At 39.5% G+C, this 17,701-nt stretch overlaps 1 protein-coding gene across 7 annotated transcripts in view; it reads right to left on the bottom strand.

Annotated features, from left to right (window-relative positions):
* The window catches only part of FREM1 (FRAS1 related extracellular matrix 1), an 81,303-nt gene extending 68,305 nt beyond the window's left edge, over window positions 1-12,998 (bottom strand). For 4 of the 7 annotated variants that reach the window (XR_012833008.1, XR_012833009.1, XM_075740160.1 and 1 more), the window contains exons 1-2: window positions 12,663-12,998; window positions 868-1,362 (exon numbers count right to left, since the gene is read on the bottom strand). Coding sequence is in view for 4 of the 7 variants with exons in the window: in XM_075740160.1 (XP_075596275.1) it covers window positions 868-1,098 (231 nt within the window). In the remaining 3 variants the exon portion in view is untranslated. The remainder of the gene's footprint in view (window positions 1-867; window positions 1,363-12,662) is intronic. The other 3 variants (XR_012833010.1, XM_075740163.1, XM_075740162.1) reach the window with 1 other exon arrangement.
* Between the last annotated feature and the right edge of the window lie 4,703 nt (window positions 12,999-17,701).

Below are 17,701 nucleotides of genomic sequence, written 5' to 3'. Positions count from 1 at the left end.
GAGACTGGTGCTCCTGCATGCACCTTCACAGAGACCACCAGAAACCTCAGAGAGGATGTTTAAAACAATACACACATACACAAACATATAGAAGTGTATGCTGCATGGTACAATTAGCAAAACTTTTCAAAAGTAGACAAAAACTCTGTGGTTATGGTTCATTTTAAAACCATTCATCTTTTATCACTACTGTTACATCTTCATGTCAATTACTTCTAACTCCTATCTTGCTATGACTCAGGTGGGGAGATTTGTGAGGCAAATGAGTAGTAGAACGGTGATATGTGAAATAGATTTCATTATTCCTACAAGCTTGAAATTTTAACAGAAAACATTTCTTTTTTTTTATGTATTTGCCATCTGCTAGCAATTTAGCTGTTGCAGAGCAGAGCAAACAATGGTGTACACAATGTGCTTATTGTATGCGGTGGTTTTTTTCTTAATTGCTCCCTAAGTAGTGGCTGCGTGACTAAAATGCAAAATGCTGTAGCGGGCTATGCATTACCCAAGGGGCCTTAACCTCATGGTAGAAAAACAAGGGGCTGAGAAACGGGAAGATATCTCCTAACTGAAAGTTTTGAAATGCCCGTTCTCCACTTGTGAAAGGAAACTCTGACCAAACTCCCTTTTATGCACTCATGTTACTGAGCTCAGCTTTTGGATTTCAGGTCTGCAGTTCTCTGTCAGGTGGCTACTTTTAGCAAAAAGCTGAATCTCACAGGCCATTCAGTTTCATGCCTTTTAGTCACTACCCTCCCCACCCCCCCCACCCCCCCCCCAAAAAAAATCAATAAAGCAGCTCTTTCTAGTTTCTCCCACACATGCGCACATGTGGACACTCAGAGCCGCACAATGGAGCCCAAATACCTGTGGAGTCAGTGTCCCAACCCTCTGTGTTATTGGCTCATTAATCACAACTTCTATTTTGCAGGCATCCTCCTCTCTGGGGATGGAAAACTTGAGGTCATCTTCTGACAGGAAGACAGACTGTCCCTTCATCACTTTCATACCAAGGTTGACGCTAATAAAGGAGGAGCAGTCAACTCTTAGTACAACAGGCAGCAGTAGAAACAACCAGCTTTTCTCAAAGAGCTTCATAGTGTGAGGGGATGCCAGCTCTTTTCCACCAGTGAAAATGTTCTTAACAAAAGAAGTCGTCTCTTTCTCCACCAGCAGATTTTCACCATATAATGAAGGACCAAAATGTTAGTCGCAGGTAACAACGTATCTATTAAGATGCACCCCTTGACTGAAATTTGGACAGGGGCCTTTCAAAATATCCTTGGCTTTTTATAAAATTCATTGGTCAAGGCTGACAAAATGATGAATGTGTTCTCAGAGTACTTTTAAGGCTTGTTAATCCTGCAGGAAAAAAAAAAAAAAGAGAGAGAGAAAGAGCATTGATATAAGGCATTGAGCAACTATTTGGGTGGGAAAAAAACCTAAAACACAAAAACTTTCACCATTTCTTACAGTTGCAGTTCATTTCAAGCAGCAGATTAACTTCACCTTTGAATGCTATTAAGTTGCTCAGAAAATTAGCTATGTACCAATGTACCTCCATGGATTATCCCTCAATATGAATTCCAGGCACCTTTGATCTGTATGCACATGCAAACACTTGCTGTGTAGGATCCTTTGCTACCAGCCTTTTTTACTGCTGGACCAAGTAGATATTACTAAAAGGATATGAACATCCAAGTAATTTGAAAGTGTAGGAGTAGGCATTCATCCAGATTCAATATATCTGGAAGTCGGATAAAGGGAGACTGGCCTTTGGTTAAATCTATTTTTGTTTTGCCATTGAATGTGTGGGGAAAATATTCAACCTTTAGTTTAAAATACCTTGCCAGTGCCTCTCTACTCTTTCCGCTACAGCGAGTAACTATGCCAAGCACAACAAAGATGATTTTTTTTCTTTTTCACAAAAAAAAAAAAAAGAAAGAGTAATCATTCTGAGGTAAATTCAGTAGAAATGAGGAACAAAAGATAATATGGAAAATAAAAGTACACAAACCCCTCGTGCCCCCAGTTACAGTTAATCTTCATCTTTCATGTTTATAACTCATGAGAAAAGCATAGTTCTTCTAACATTGAACAAGTACTATTGAAATCCTTATGAGACCCTAATTTCTACAACCTTCCAAAGTAAACTGAATCTATGGCTCAAAGAACAGGCAATGGTATTGATTTAATTGAATTTTAAAAGATCATAAGTAATTTCAAGCTAGTAAAACATCAACATTCCTTCAGTTTCTTGTAAATTTTTAGTGCCTTGACTACCTATTTGCAGAGTGTAATTTAACCGCAACACTACCACCGACAGTGAGCTTTCCTGAACATGCATAATACACCATATCGATGTATGTCTTTATTTCCTTCATTATTGTTAACAGGTGTTCACTCTACTGTTTCCAGAAGGATGACCTTCTGAACAGCCTACAGTTCTATGCACATACCTGCCCAGTTTTACATGTAACTGAACAACAAACAGCAGTTAAGAATTTCTTTAAAATTATTCACTTCCTAAAGTAACACAAGACAGATCCACTCACTTCAGCTCAGATTCAAGATTGAAGACATTGGGACTAACATATGTTTCAAGTTAGATGTATGCTGACTATGTAGTCTGGACCGCAATCTTAACTCTGGTTTTCTAGCTTTTTAACTGAAAATCTTTTGATTTTAATTTAAAATTATGCGACCAGAACAATCTGAACAAAATATGAGCGAAAATGTAGAATTCTAGCCAGAGGAAAGGGAAAGGAAAGCTTTTTTACATGTTTCAGAAACAAATCAAAATCTCAATTAATTTTTAAAAAAGTTTACTTATACAGACAGGTTTTACTAAAATCCAGATATGTAAATGTACTTGGTAATTTTTGTTTCTTTCTAGTGGGATGGGTATGCATGGCACTTCATTGAAATGAGCACATCTGAGGCAGCACTTCACCTCCTAAAATTCACAGTTTTGAAACACAGTCTGCAATCCTATAAAGGAAAACTTGGAAAGAGGGAGAGGAAAACAGATTACACTTCAGCCTCCAGGTGATAAAGTATGTTTTGCAAGTGCACTATTTTAACCTGAATATCTAACTGGCATTTATCGCATAGCGCACAGATTTCTAGCATTTATCAAATCTGTGTTTCCTTCACCAGTTCCAAAGCATGGAGAGATATTCTGAGTGAAAATCTGCTCTATTGCTGTGCCCTCTTCCTACTTCCTTACTTGAATAAATTGAAGATAGGGCTGAGGGAAGTGAAATAACTTCCTTGGTATATGTTTCAAGAAGATGATCTGCCTAATGTCTCCTCTGTCTTCAGGCATGCCAGGATCCCTGACCAGCAGGAAGCCCCTGGCACAGGGACTGCAATGGACTTTAAATCCTTTGATTCCAGCCCCTGATGAAGAAGCAATGTGTGAGTAAGTCACAGCCAGTTTCAGGGAAGACCTGGCTTCTTAAGCAATAGAGGGGCTCATATAAGAAGAAAATAATTAAGAATTTTAGACTCTAACTAGACCTGTCAAAGTGCTAAGAGGCAGTCAATGACTCTGAAGCATAGATCCGGTAATTTACAGCTCATGACAATGCCAGCAACTTTGTGCTCCATAATACCAGGCTGGGGCATTGATTTTTCAGTGCAAAATGCCTTTATTCACAGGGCACTGGGTGCCTTATGAGAAATTATAAAATTGAAACTTGGACAGTTTTGACTTTCTCCACTCCCACCTGGATATCTACTATGAAACCAAGTTATAGGTCAGAGACAGCCTAATCACCAGTTCAGAAATGGCACTGGTCGGGAAGTGTATTGTTCTCTTTACACCTTACAGATGTGCTTACAAGAAGGGAAATCCAGCTGTCTTTCTCCAACAGTCACTGCCGGAGTTGATGGTGCAGAGATGTCTGCACTTTGACTCTGATGAAGCCCAGGTTGATCTGTGTTCTGGTTCCTGCCCCATAAACCCCAGCACTGAGTGCAGGTATAAACCTCAGACACAGGCGGTGGTTTCTTTGCTGCCTCTTCTTACCCTGAATCAAAAACTTGGAAAAAAAAGGCTCCAAGGGGAGCCAGAAGCATTTTGGCCAGTTTCGTGGTGGGTGAGTGAGCCATTCTCTCCTACAAAATTGGTCCCATGCTGTCACTGTGTATTACAGTCTTGCTTTGACTGCTCTTGCTTGCAGGTACTGTTCCTGTATCACTGTAAATGTGTTTGCCCCCTGTGTTCCAGCAATGAGCCCCTACTTGTCAGCTGCAGGGCCGACAGCTGCAGGGCTGTGTCCTTATGTGGCCAAGTGAAGATCTTGAGAAGTATAAACTTGCTTTCTCAAGCACTTATCAAATGACAGCAAAATTAAACAACAAGAAATCCTTTCAGCACATCATGGCAATAAAATGAAACACTTTTGGAGTGAATGCATTCCCCGCTCTGTGTGAAGAAGGCCATTGCTTCAGCAAAGTGGTGTGTGTGCTACATGGTATTTACGCTGATCCACAGTGACAGTGCACTGCTCTCAGCAGCCCGACAGCTGCTGGTGATGCCACTGCCATATTTTGTGGCTGCTTCGGACTTCCTTACAGCCTCCTTACTTCTCTGCCCTTAATATCACAGCTGAGCCTCATTAATCCCTGATACTCCTTGGCGTGTCACCTGTGTATCCAGAGTGAACAAATGACTGAAGCAATATTTAATTCCAAATGCACCACAATATTTCAGATATACTCGGAGGCTTAATGAAATAACGGTGTTGATGAACTGTGTGTTAGGAGAATCAGTGTTTTTAAACTGAGCTGTTTCCTCATTGACTTTTTAAGGGTTTGTCTATATGGTAAAACACCTGAACCGGTGCCTACAAGCTCACAGAAAGCTACCAGCTTCGTTCCCAGAAGCAAAATAGCCATGTCAGTTCAATGATATATCACATATTAGTTGCTATCTCTCAGTGTGGATGGAGCACATGATTTATGAGGAGAGGCCCAGACAGCTGGGTTTGTTCAGCCTGAAGAAGAGAGGGCTTATTGCTGTTTTTAGATACCTAACAGAAGAGTACAGAGACCCTAGAGGTGCACACTTGAAGGGACAAGATGCAACCCACAAAATTTGCAACAAGGAAAAGTCACATTAGATATTAGGAAAAGAAAAGCCACAGTGAGCATAGTCAGTAGAATGGGTTTCCCAGAGGAGCTGTGGAGTCTCCGTTCTCAGAGGTATTTAGAAACAAACTAATCAGGGCCTGAGCAGCCTGATGTAACTTTGAAGCTGGACTTGCCATAAAAGCTGGCTGTGCGGATAGCAAGGAGTGGGAGCAGTTACCTGCAGAGGTCTTTTACACCCTAAATCACACGATGACTCTAAGCTGAAATGACAGAGACATCTGGCTCCCAGGACTCAAGTTAATTACCTGGTGTATTTTTGCAAAATACTGCATTGTACCCTGCGAACAGGGTTCAGTAATTCCCATGAGATCCAATATAAAGCCATATTGGTATAAAAAATGTGGCGACAAAGAAAGAGACCTCATTTCCTATAATTAGAGGTAGACTGACCAAGCTCACCCTGAGGTTTGGGAGCGTGGAAAAGGACTATACATCTGCTTATTTGGAGAATGCATATTCTTCTTGTACCTTGACATCACTCTGAAGACTTGTCCAAGGCATTGTGCCAGGGACACTCAGCAAGGGGAACTCTGAGAAGCTCTTCATCTGCTGGCAAACCCTTGCCCTGCTCTTCAGATGAGCCTAGGGGAGAAGGCAGAGGGGGGAAGGACCTCTGAAGAGGCCATGGATGTGATTCTGAAGAGTTAGCAGAGGGACAGACCAGACTGGGGACAATTCAGGGGACAGTTACTGAAAACTTCAGATGTGGTTTGTTAAAAATTTCCTCCAAATGCCAGAAGAACTAGTTTTCCCTCAGGGCTGCTGGTGCACATGTTTGTTAGAAATGATGCGACGGCCAATTACAAACATTAGCATGCTCACCAAATACAACTGGTTGTCAAGATACTCAAAAAATAAAAAAAAAACCACAAACACAAACCAAAACAGAAGAGGAAAGAAAAACTATCTAAAAGGAAATCAAACATTGCTGTAGACAAATCTTTATTACAAAATATCTGACAAAACTTCCCAATTTTCAATTGTTCATTGCTTCAGGAATCTGGAGAACTGTGTTAAGTCCCTAAGAGCATCCATGAGTTATTGAAAGCTAGATGTCTTTCCAACAGCAGACTCTGGAGAAAACGTACATCTGTGCAGGACTCATGCAGAGGTACATGTAGAAACTCTCAGATATGTCTCTCAAACTATGTCAAATGGCTCTGCTATTTTAGATGTTCTTCAATTTATTTTTTTTTTGTCATTACAAGTCCTGCATGAATGAAATTTACTTCAAAGAATGAAAATATTAATTGATGGGAAGGTTTCTATCACTTCTTTTTTTAGAAGTTATAAAGGTACAGACCCCTGAGTCTGATTCTGAGGAGGGCTAATGTGACATAAATAAAGACTAATCCAAATTATTTATGTAGCTATCTACCAGTGCAAAACAATTGAAAAAAGATCAGAAACAGCACCAATAACTCTCAGCTGTAATACGTAAAACCTGACTAAAAAATCTGTAATCACTAGTGACCTTGATCCAAGTCTCAATGACATCCAAAGGCTTTGATGGGATTTGAATGAGACCTTAAGAGTTTCTCCATCTGTGACAAAATATCTGGTTACCTGGGAGATTTCACTGAACAATTGCATCCAAAATTGCCCTCTTCTTTTGCAAAGCTTGAAGGGGATTATGGAGGGTGATTGTTGTGGGCTAGGAGCTGCACTGATTTGTTTTAATGGAAACCAGAAAAGTTTACAAGAAACAGAAAGAACATTTTTTTTTTTTTTTTTTTTTTTAGGAGGATGGGATTAAAGAAAACAAATAGCAGCCTTCCACGATTTCTTGGAAACAAGATCAATATTATTACAGCAATTAAAACTTAACCCAGGGCAATGAAAGGATCCTGAGGTATTAAATTAGGGGGTTGTCACTTCAGAATGTGCAATTAGCACATGCACCCCTTGGACTGTTTGTTATTTAATGTTTTTTTCAATGCACTACAAACAAAGATTACAGGTCATGTAGAAAATAAGTGTTCAGCAAGGTATTTGCTGAGTTAAAGAATGGTTGGTAACAATTCCCTTCTTTTTTTCCTTTCTGTTTTGGTCTGTGAATGCAAGTCTTGTGCACTTTTTGACAAATCCTGTATACTTTTTAGCAAAGTAAGGAAACAACAAGTGTTTTATTGCATGGTCAATGAATAGACCTTTCTTCATCAGGGCAAACAGATGAAGGATGTGAAGTACATCAGATTATCCAGGTTATTAACATTTCTTTGTTGTCCTTTGCTGCTTTGTTATATTAAAGCAGAATACTATAAGGTAGAAAAAAACCCAAACCCCCCACTTTTTCTTCATTTTACCCTCTTTCATATTACAGCTATTTTAAGTGTGATTATCAGATTCAAACCTACTACAGTTTCAATTTATTGAGATTATTTCTGACTTCAATGTTCATTTTCAGTGTGATATTGTCACTGTCATATGTTGTCATAAGTTATGATTCACCCAAGCTTAGGATATTGGGTAGTGGAAACTGAGTGCAGAAGTATCCCCCTATGCTGACAGGCCAATATAAGACTGAAAACATATTCGGCATTACACAAAGGCAGACAGTAGTAGAGGAGAAAAATCTGAATATAATGCCATAAACATTATTGCACTGTAATGCCAAGTATTGCAGCTTAATGCAAGGCTGAAAACTGAATTATTCTTTTCGACAGCGTTTCTTGGGCCTTCAACCATGACACAACATACTTTTACAAAGGCAGAGCAGGTCATAGTCCCAGACTGAGATTAACAAAAAGGAGTTATTTATTGTGGTTGCCCCTTAAAGACCATCTTGAAGACAATGCACTGCTCCCTTTTGAGTGTTAAATAGATCTGCTTACATTGTTAGTACTTTACATTTTGAGATAGAGATCAAGACCACATTGTTAGCAGATGCCTGTTTTACTGAAGACAACTGCAAAAGCAGATAAAATAAAGTCTTGGCTTTTGTTTTAATAATGATAAGACTAATGGCTAAACTGCATTTTCTGAAAAGGTAAATATTTTCTCCTTAAAACACCAATGAAAATGTCTTTACCCTCTACTCTTTTAAGCCCAGAAAAGTGTCTCATATAACTGAAGTTGAGAAGATAAAGACGAAGTGATTTTTTTTTTTTTCTCTTAGTTGCCCTTTATGTGTCTTTAAGATCATTACATAAATAGGAACTGCCATCCTCTCTATCAGACACGAACACTGAATTGGAACAGAGTGCAATGCAAAAACTACTTTGAAAAAGAAATAATTGTCTTTGTGACAGCTGTCTGAGGAAGTCCATAGAACACTCCAGCTTCCACTGAGGTTCTTCCACTGATGCTATCCATACGTTGCTATCCTGCAGATGACCCTCATCCTCCTGAATCAGTACTCACTGATTTCCCATCTACCTTTTGGGAGTATAAAGATATAGGGGATAGATGTTTGCAGGGAAAGTCAAGCCAGCATAGCAGAAACACAAACGGAATCAACCTCTTTGCCATTTCCAGGATTAATTAACTTTTGGGAAGGTTTGGATATTCCCACCGAAAATTTTCTTTGAACTATTCAAGTACAGCAAAAGGTTGGCTTTTTGGCAAAGGGAGTAGGCTACTTCTTGGTGTAAATGTTAACACAAACCACTATAGTTTTTTACTGTCATTGTTTTGTAATTTAATGTCATACTTGTACTCTCCTAAGAGCATGACACAATTGTAAAGATCAGGAGCATATTTCATTTCTCTTTTCTCTTTTTCCTGTTTGAGAAGGGAGACAGGGATCCTGGATATTCTTAGTTAAGGGGTGGGGGAGGGATATAAACTAGGGGAAAACTAGTGAAAACAGTCATTAGCCATCCTTTTTATTTCAAGTATATTCATATGCACTGCAGAGAGGAAATAAGACCTGGTCTTCTTAAAAGCAGTCTATAGCAACACATGGGTAATGGTGTGGCTTCCCCTAATCCACCCAGAGAATGACTCAAAAATAAAAATGAAAACTACTCCTAATAATGGAAACTGTGAGTGGGTGAAGGGAGTGTAGTGGATAGAGGAAATCTCCCAAGACTATTGACTCTGAAAAGACATTTCATTTTAGCAAGTAACTAGTAATGGATAGAAAAGAAACTAGTGAAACTCAGCAAGCAGCCTAGCATTAGTCAGTGACCATCATGCTTGTGTTACAACAACAAAATTGTTAGCTTCACCTTGATCCATAACTTTGGCGAGTGAAGACAGAAATGACAGCATTGCGTTCAGTACCTAACATGACAACACAAGGCTGCCAGCTCTGGACCCCCATGCTTTTCCATGCTATGGTCAGATTTCATGCACGAGGTGCTAGATGAGCTTGACTTATGGCAGAGCAGCTCTACCAGAGACTGAATGCATCTCTGACCCACAAATGTGACGGTGTCAAAACCCATAAAAAAGGATCAGGAAAAGCCTCCTGCACAAGGAAGAGCAAGGTGAGGAGGCAGGGACAAGGAACCTGTGGCCAGCTGTCCAACAATGACATTGTTTCATTACACCATGAACTGCAAGGTCTGATACTTCTGCAGTAGTGGTGCTGCAATGCAGTACCACTGACATATTGCACCCCTCCATAGTATTACACATCTGCTCATGTATTCAGTAAGTTGTATATGATAACAACCCTGCTCTACATGGAAGTACAGAGCAATGAAATGGCAGTGGACTTCCATCTCTGGCAGACTCCACCTAACAGGCAGAAACCTACCTGAAGTGCAGAATTTGGTTTTGGTGGTTTTAGAATAACTTTTTAATGCACTGCTGTTGATTGGCTGGCTAACTGAGTCTGAGGGAGAGGGCTGAGCTTTGAGCTGATGAGCCTCGAGAGCAATGGCAAAGGTTTTGAATTTTTGAGAAGAAAGACTTCACAAAAACAAGCTCACTGGAGGTGTGCTGCCTCTCAGTGCTAAACAAAAGAAGACTTGCAATCTGCTGCACATGCTACACAGAGATTTTTTTTGAATGCTTAAATTTTAACAGCTGGTAGATGGTATGGTTTACACTTTCCCACAAACACTCTGGCTTGGTTCATCTCTTTGCGCCTTAGATATGTAAAACTCAGACACTTGTTTGAGCTTTTTGCCAAGACTACTGCTATATTCTGGGAGCAGAAGATGTGCCTCCAGAAAGCAATTCCTTCCTGTTTATGTAGCTATCTAAGGGAAAGATTTAGCCCAGACATAAATTTAGTTTTCCAAAGGTGTGTGAGGGGTCTCCACCAGGAGTTTGATGTTTCTTACATACAAATCAAAAGTGATCTGAGGTTCTTCTGTGAAATCTGTAAGTTACTTAGATGTATGCTTAGATGTATGAATCTGTAAGTTACTTAGATGTTGTACATCTCATCAAAATTAGTCTAGATCCATTAAAAAAACCCTGAAACCATAGTTCCTCTTTTGTTAACAATTTTCATGAATAAAGGTATATCCTTACACATTCAGCAGGCCTGCACAGTGCAACAACCTGTTAGCTCATGGAGTCACATAATGGTTTTAGATAACATTTGTCAGAAAATCAAACACAACCCAGCTACTGTTTATCTTCACAGCCAGCTACTAGAGTTCTTTAAATAACTGTTTCAGCCTTCACAATGATAACACCTAGAGACAGAAATAACACATTTCATTAGGGAGGGTTTAACAACTTCCCAAATGTAGTCTATTCAGCCTTTTTTACCCAACTGCACAAAGGCAGCTGAATCATCCCTGAGGATCTTGTGTTGCCAGTTGTGAAAGCATGAAGTTGTGCATGGGCACCCTAGCTGCAGTAATTGTAGTCCACACAGCCATTAGCATGAGATAAATCAATCTGGGTCCACAACCAACTGCCACAGAATCTCAACAAATGAGAGAAGCAAAGTTAAAGTATGGGTGATGAATGATCTGCTCAGTCTCCCTTTATGCTCAACAGGTACAGTCAAGCAGATTGCAGATTGTATCATTATTTGACTAGCATATACTGGTTTTATATGTGCTGTTTTTACTACACATACTGTTGTTGCCATCTAGAATCACTGTTAGATTCATGAAGTCAGTGATCATCTCTTTTCCCCATGAATGAATTCATTCCTGTTGTACTGTAACTAATATTATCATAGACATGTATTATTAAGATCACTTGTACTGTAACTAGTATTGTCATAGACTAATATTAAAAGGAATACTTCAAGGACAGCAGTAAATGAATTTAATGAATGAACAGGTATGAGGTACTTTCATTTAAAAAATATAGTCATTGTTCAGAGACTTGTTTAATCATTTGTCCTTATACTTGCCTAATTCTTAACAGAACAGGGATCTATGCTGGGAAAAAAGTTCAAAATCTAAAGATGCCCAGATCCAAACCACCTCATTCTCTAGGCCAAAACGATCTGCGTGCAGTCGTGTTGCATGCAAAATAAACCCTAGGGAAGAATCATGAAGAAAATGCTGGTGGGGCGACAGCAGTAACACCCAAATAAGAGAAAAGAGAAGGGACAACTCCTACAGATGTGTGTGCTCTTTTACTGTGAAAGCAAGTGGTGATTTACAGTGCCAATACCTCCCACAGACACCTTGGACACACGACAACGGCAGAGGTGCATTTTGCCTAAGGTGATGTGCAGTCCTGACTTAGCTGAGATGATGAACTAGTAGAACTCTCAAACTAGCAAAAACATAACTTGCAAAATCCCCTTTTAATAACCATTTCAAGAAGCTGTGTATAATTATCTACAGGATTTGTTGAAGTGTCTCAGCACAACACAGAGTGACAGCAGCTAATCTCTGAAAGGTGGTGGTTTAGAGTTTAATTCTAGATAAATTCACAGAAATCAGCAGGAAATGTAAAAATTGTGCAAGCACATATGTGTGTGTTCAGAAACACATATAAACATTTACACATACATATGACCAATGAACATCTGTCTAATTCAGTTGAAGTCAGCTGTCTGAATGTACATGAAAATGTGAAAACTCTCACAGATCCCTACTGCAAAATAAAAGTCTACAACTTTAAAACATGCATTTAAAAAACAAGTTCTCCCAGCTAAATTAAATACATTAAAGATGTATTAATATTGAAAGTATTCTTTATATTTCTCAGTGCTTTTAATCACATTTTTCTCTCCCAGTGTGTCTTACTAAAAAGACAATTTTAAGAAAAGAAATCTTGCTTAGTGCTTCCAAGCTTTTATAAAAGATAAAACCACAAAGTTTTGTTAGAGCTGATGGAAGCAAGCCAGCATACTTGAGAAATCTATATCAACTTGAACATTACAATAAACCAAGTTGCTTGGAATCCTTAACTTCCAAGTTAACTTTTACTAAACTGCTGACAAGAACCAGTGCCTGTTTTCCTCCAAAGTTAGAACTGAGCTTTCATCTATCCTGAGTACAAAAATTACTGTCCCACTTCTTTGCTGCAACATTCAGCAGCAAACTGAATATTACAAGGTGTTAAACACTATTATAACCACAAACACAACAGCATTCAGTGTATACAACAAACTTGAAGCAAATACTTACAGGTAGCAGTGTTTCTCCAGGAGGTTGAACATGAGATCATACTAGAGTAAAAGGAATAATGCATGTCACTGACCCAGTAATCCCTGGTTTAAAAGGCTGGCAGAGGAAGAAATCCAATGAGTGGACGACAGAGAGAAAGACGGGGCGGGAGGGGGGAAGTGGGGGGGAGAGATAGATGAAATTCCAGTCTGTCTGGTCAGCTTGGCTGTAGTTTTCTCTGTACTAAAAATCCACAATAAACACTCTTTGCTTGCAAGACTACTTCTGACTGCAGAGTCCCAGAGTACGAACACTTTGGAGCTCCCTATGATAAGGGCATTCTGAGATGCCTTTAGAGTGTTTACACTCAGCAATGCTTCTCTGGCAGCCAGCCCCAGATCTTCCTTTCCCCTTCTGCTAGTTAAGTCTGTTTGGACTGAAAACTGAGCTCCTGTTAATAAGGTTTGCTCATTTTTTCTCCCCGTTTCTGCTAGTATATTTACTTCAACTAACTCTCTCTCTCTCTCTCTCATTTATATGTTAAAGATTCATAGACAAAGAGATGACCTAAAATCTTTTCAGAACAATCAGTTTTCCCCCATAAGAAGGGAAAAAGACTCTTTATTGAAATACAGACGTGATTCATTTCCTCCATAAGAGTGAAGCTTGTTTCAAGGTGGCTGATGAAATTAAAATCAAGTCAGTCATTAATCTAATAGTAATGCATATTGCCTACTTATAAATGTGATATACTTTTTACAAGCCGAAATGTTCAGTCAACTGCTGTTCAGAATCCTGTTGCATGTTAAAGTATTAAATATTCAAATTCACATATATTCATTTTACTGCTTACAGTTGCAACAAAGGAAAATCCAGGAGTATTCAAAAAAATATTTTTTCCATTCAGAACAGCAGGGAAGAGGAAGGGTGTAGGCCAAATCCCACCAATTATTTAACACCTTGTAGAATTCAAGACATCTCTTCAGCCTTCTGTCGTGAGATTCACATCAGATTTGCAGATTTGACTGGCTAGTGGGAGTCTTCGTAAAATTTGCTACCCCACAGTGGCTCATTGGTGTGTCCTGAGGAACAAACTCAACAGCCCACATTTTCAGAGCACAGAGTTTGTATTGCAAAGTGGCAATGCAGGGACAGGCTACCCTATGCCCATCTCAACACAGGGACCAAAAGCATTTTTAAGCGTAGGGGACAAACAGATTTTCAGCCAAGCCACAAGGCATTCTTACAAGTGGAGGAGGGACAGCAGGGGAAGAGCTACAGACTCTCAGGTTCCCCGCAAGCAGGGGCCAAATCCAGCATGACTGTAATTCTGTAGCATGCTGCCTCCTCTTGCCTCTTTTTGAACAATCACACTGACTTTCGCCTTCATATGGAAGCAAAACTGCACTATAGAAATGCAAAACTGAAGTCAATAGTATGAAAGAAAAGAGCCAGCAGATGTTCCTGTGGCATGACTTAAAAATGAAAATGAACTCAAAACTACACCATCTGTAATATGATACAATTTGGGCTATATTTGCTTATGAAAAAACACAAGGCAAAAAAAAATTTCCTTGAGGTACAATACTAGTATCAGAGTGGTATACTGACCTGGGTTTCAGACCTGTAGTAATCCTCAGATTTTATCAAGTTTCAGAAAAACTTGGAATAAGTGCTTATCTCCTCTGAGTCATGGCTGTGGGTGGGTTAGCTTGTGTGTTTGTGCTTGTGCTTGCTGCAATGTAGCTTCTAATTCACCATGATGAATGGCCTGTTTGTATTGTACAGTGGTCTGGTTAGGATCATCAACATAACTGTACTTACAGGCTGATTAAAAATGTGGCGGCTTATTTCAAAGTATAATGTCGCTGACCTATTAATCTATAACATAACTGCAGAAGCTCTTTTCAAGCCAGTTTTATTACCCCAGCAATGAACTTGGCATCTCATTTCTTATTGTACTCCTTAACTACAATTAATTTTTGCAAGCTATCAAGGTGACATTATCTAAAGAATAAACTAAAATCACCAAAGTTTTCTTGAGAAATGCCAGAGCACTGAAAAGAATATATGCCTTTTGTACATATACTCACTCTTCTTATTTCAATGTTTGTCCACACAGGAAATTGACTAGTTCAGTTTCCTGTGACTGAAACTTAAGCACAGTATATATTCCTTCTTAATTAGTAGCCAAACTCATGCAGCCAAGACTGTTGATATGAAGGTAATCAGTCAACTGTTTTCTGTAAGCTTTCTTTAACAAGGTATAGTCATAATCAGTTCCTTTCTTTCCAGGCTTTTGTTTGGGGAAAAAAAAAAAAGTACCTGAGGCACATAACAGGCAAGAACACACACACACCCATACCCACACACACACCCCCAGCTCTTCTCTTTCATTTCAACTTGCATTGATAAGCAATGGCCTGAACTGCACATTGTCTGTCATCTGCACATTTAGTCAAGATTCCTGTAAGGAGGATGAGGTTCTCGAACTATCAAAAGACTCATGCTCATCCCTGAAGTCTGGACACAGGAAAATCTGCTGAACTGTGGGGGAAAAAAGAGACAATTATTTCTCAGGCATTTACTACATGGCAGAAATTTTATTCTGTGAGTGACAGTACCTGGCTGCAGCAGTCCACTCCTCTAATGCAGGCTGAGAAGAACAGGGTGAAAGATCATATTTAAAAGGGGAAGTATTAAATCTACCTTCTTTTCCTACCCCAACCTATATATACTCTGTCCATAAAGATTCAAATGTGGGAGGGGCACTGAGTGCACTAAGTTATGTTCTCCCTAAACATGAAAATGCAAGATCAGCAATGCAAGGTCAGGCAGCGAACAGGAAAATAAGGGTAGATATGTTGGCAGAGAGCTGACCCAGCAAGGGGCTGTCAACCTGCTAGGCTTGCATGGCAACTTGCCTCGCGATTCCCACAATCAAGTTCATAAGAACATGATAATCATGTCCATGCCATCAGAAAAACAGCACACTTCCTACAAAAGAAACAAGGATAATCTGGGACTATGGCATACTTGTGGCTGGAGCCACTGGCTAGAGTTTCTTTGCAACACTGTGCACCGCCACCACAACTAGGAGGGTAATGCTGCTGTTCCAGCCTGTCATCTTCATCCACAATAACCTAGAGTTTTCAAGCAAGAAGTTAATAATGAAATTAACAGTGAAATGGTCTGCTGGTTATTTCCTCTCTTTATCCAAAAATATTTTCTGGAGCATTACCAAGCAAGAACTACGCAAGATATTCCTCTGAATTCTCTCATAGAAGACTGAGGATCTGTTGGTTATCAGGTACAACCAAGCAAAAACCATGCTCAGTTTTCACAGTACAAAACAATTAATGTATGTAACACAACAGAGGACATGGTCCTTGCTGCAGGGAGTACATCCATTTCGTCTACCACATCTGAGGCACTGAAAAGCCTCATCCAAGAACAAGAGACCAGAAAAAGCTTCTCTGCTTGGTTAAACCCTCACTCACCCACAGTCTTTGAGCAGCAGTGCTGCTCTGGAACAGTTGCTGCAGTAGCAAACTGAATAGAGTTGCCTATGCAGAGACATTACAATCTGCAGACTCCTTGTAACACATGTCCTATATATATATCCTTGTAATTTGGTTGTTTTGGTGATTTTCATAAAGAACCCCACGGTTTGTGGCCTGGCAGTCAGGACATCTGGATTTAGATGACACCTACCCCCTTAACAAGCATGGGCACACGACAAAGCAGCCCTTGAGATTTGGTAGTACAGCTGCGTGAGTGCAGAGCATTGGTTTTGGCTGTATTCCACAAAACCATTCTCGTTCTTGGGAAAGAAGAAGACTGGAAATTACATTTTACCAGTGCTGCTGAGTTTTATGTGACATAGGTTCAACTCTCCCTGTAATCAACAGTAGGAATGTCTATAGACGCTCCAAAGAGCATGGCAAGGCTTTCTACATTAATGAGTCCAAAATGATAAAGCATCACACTGTTGATGTTTCTTCCCTGGTAAGTATCAGAAAACATTCTTTTCAAAGGACCACTGTCATAGAAACTTGCTAGCATTTTGAAGTATCTCTCAGAGGCCTAACCTTTAGGGAAATATTTTCAGATCCAGTGACAAACAATTGACCTCTTAATTTATGAACCATGACATTGCTGTGTTATTTGAAAAAAGAACCTAAAGGGAGTTTTAACCTGCATACACCTCCACTGAAGTGACAGAAAGGCACACTGTTAATCTTCAGGGAATGTGGGACGCTACCCAGATCCAATCCACTGACAACAGCCACTTACTGAATACGAGGAAGCCTCTATTTACCCTAATGCAAAGCCTCAAACCAGCAGAAAAATTACTGTTATCTTCCTCAAATTGCATTTAGAGGTTTAGTTTGTTGGTTAAGTAGCAGGGAGAATCTCTCTACAAGCACAGCTGCCCTTCAACTTACTTCAAACAGGTCATGAACATGGCAGAGACATACCAGTATGTCAAAATGCTTGCCAGACGGAGCATAACATCTGAAGTTAGAAATCCTGGATACTGGTTTCACCTCAAAAGCTTTAGTCCAGCTTCCTGAAAAGCAGCTATCAAATGAGTTTTCCTATCAAATGAAAACTCCACTCACTTCAGTCATGTTATCTGATCCATTGATGCCTAAGTTGTTTCAAAGCTATAGGAAGGCATGATTGCTCTTAAGGAGTCAAGGTGTATGCTTGTAAAACACTGAGATTCTCATCTAGAACATATTATAGAGAATAACAATGCTATTTATTTCACGTATCATGGAAAATGTTTCATTTATATTTACTAAGATTGCTCTCTAAAATAGTGTAGTCTTCTGGCAAAGAACAAAGGAGACAAAGAGAGCCACAGTGCTATTTTTGCCTATGTTACAGCAAATAAAAGGTGTTTTTTTTTAATAAAGCTGTAAATCTAGATGAATCATTCATTGGGTAACACCAGCATTTCTACAAAATCTGACTTATACCTGCAAAACCTCTCCCAAAGGAAATACCTTTCCTCTCCCAAAGTGTCTATATCTGTGTCCTTAACATCTGAG

Source organism: Balearica regulorum, chromosome Z (genome assembly GCF_011004875.1).
Source record: "Balearica regulorum gibbericeps isolate bBalReg1 chromosome Z, bBalReg1.pri, whole genome shotgun sequence".
Taxonomy (NCBI): domain Eukaryota; kingdom Metazoa; phylum Chordata; class Aves; order Gruiformes; family Gruidae; genus Balearica; species Balearica regulorum.
This window is presented reverse-complemented; position numbering and strand designations above follow the sequence as displayed.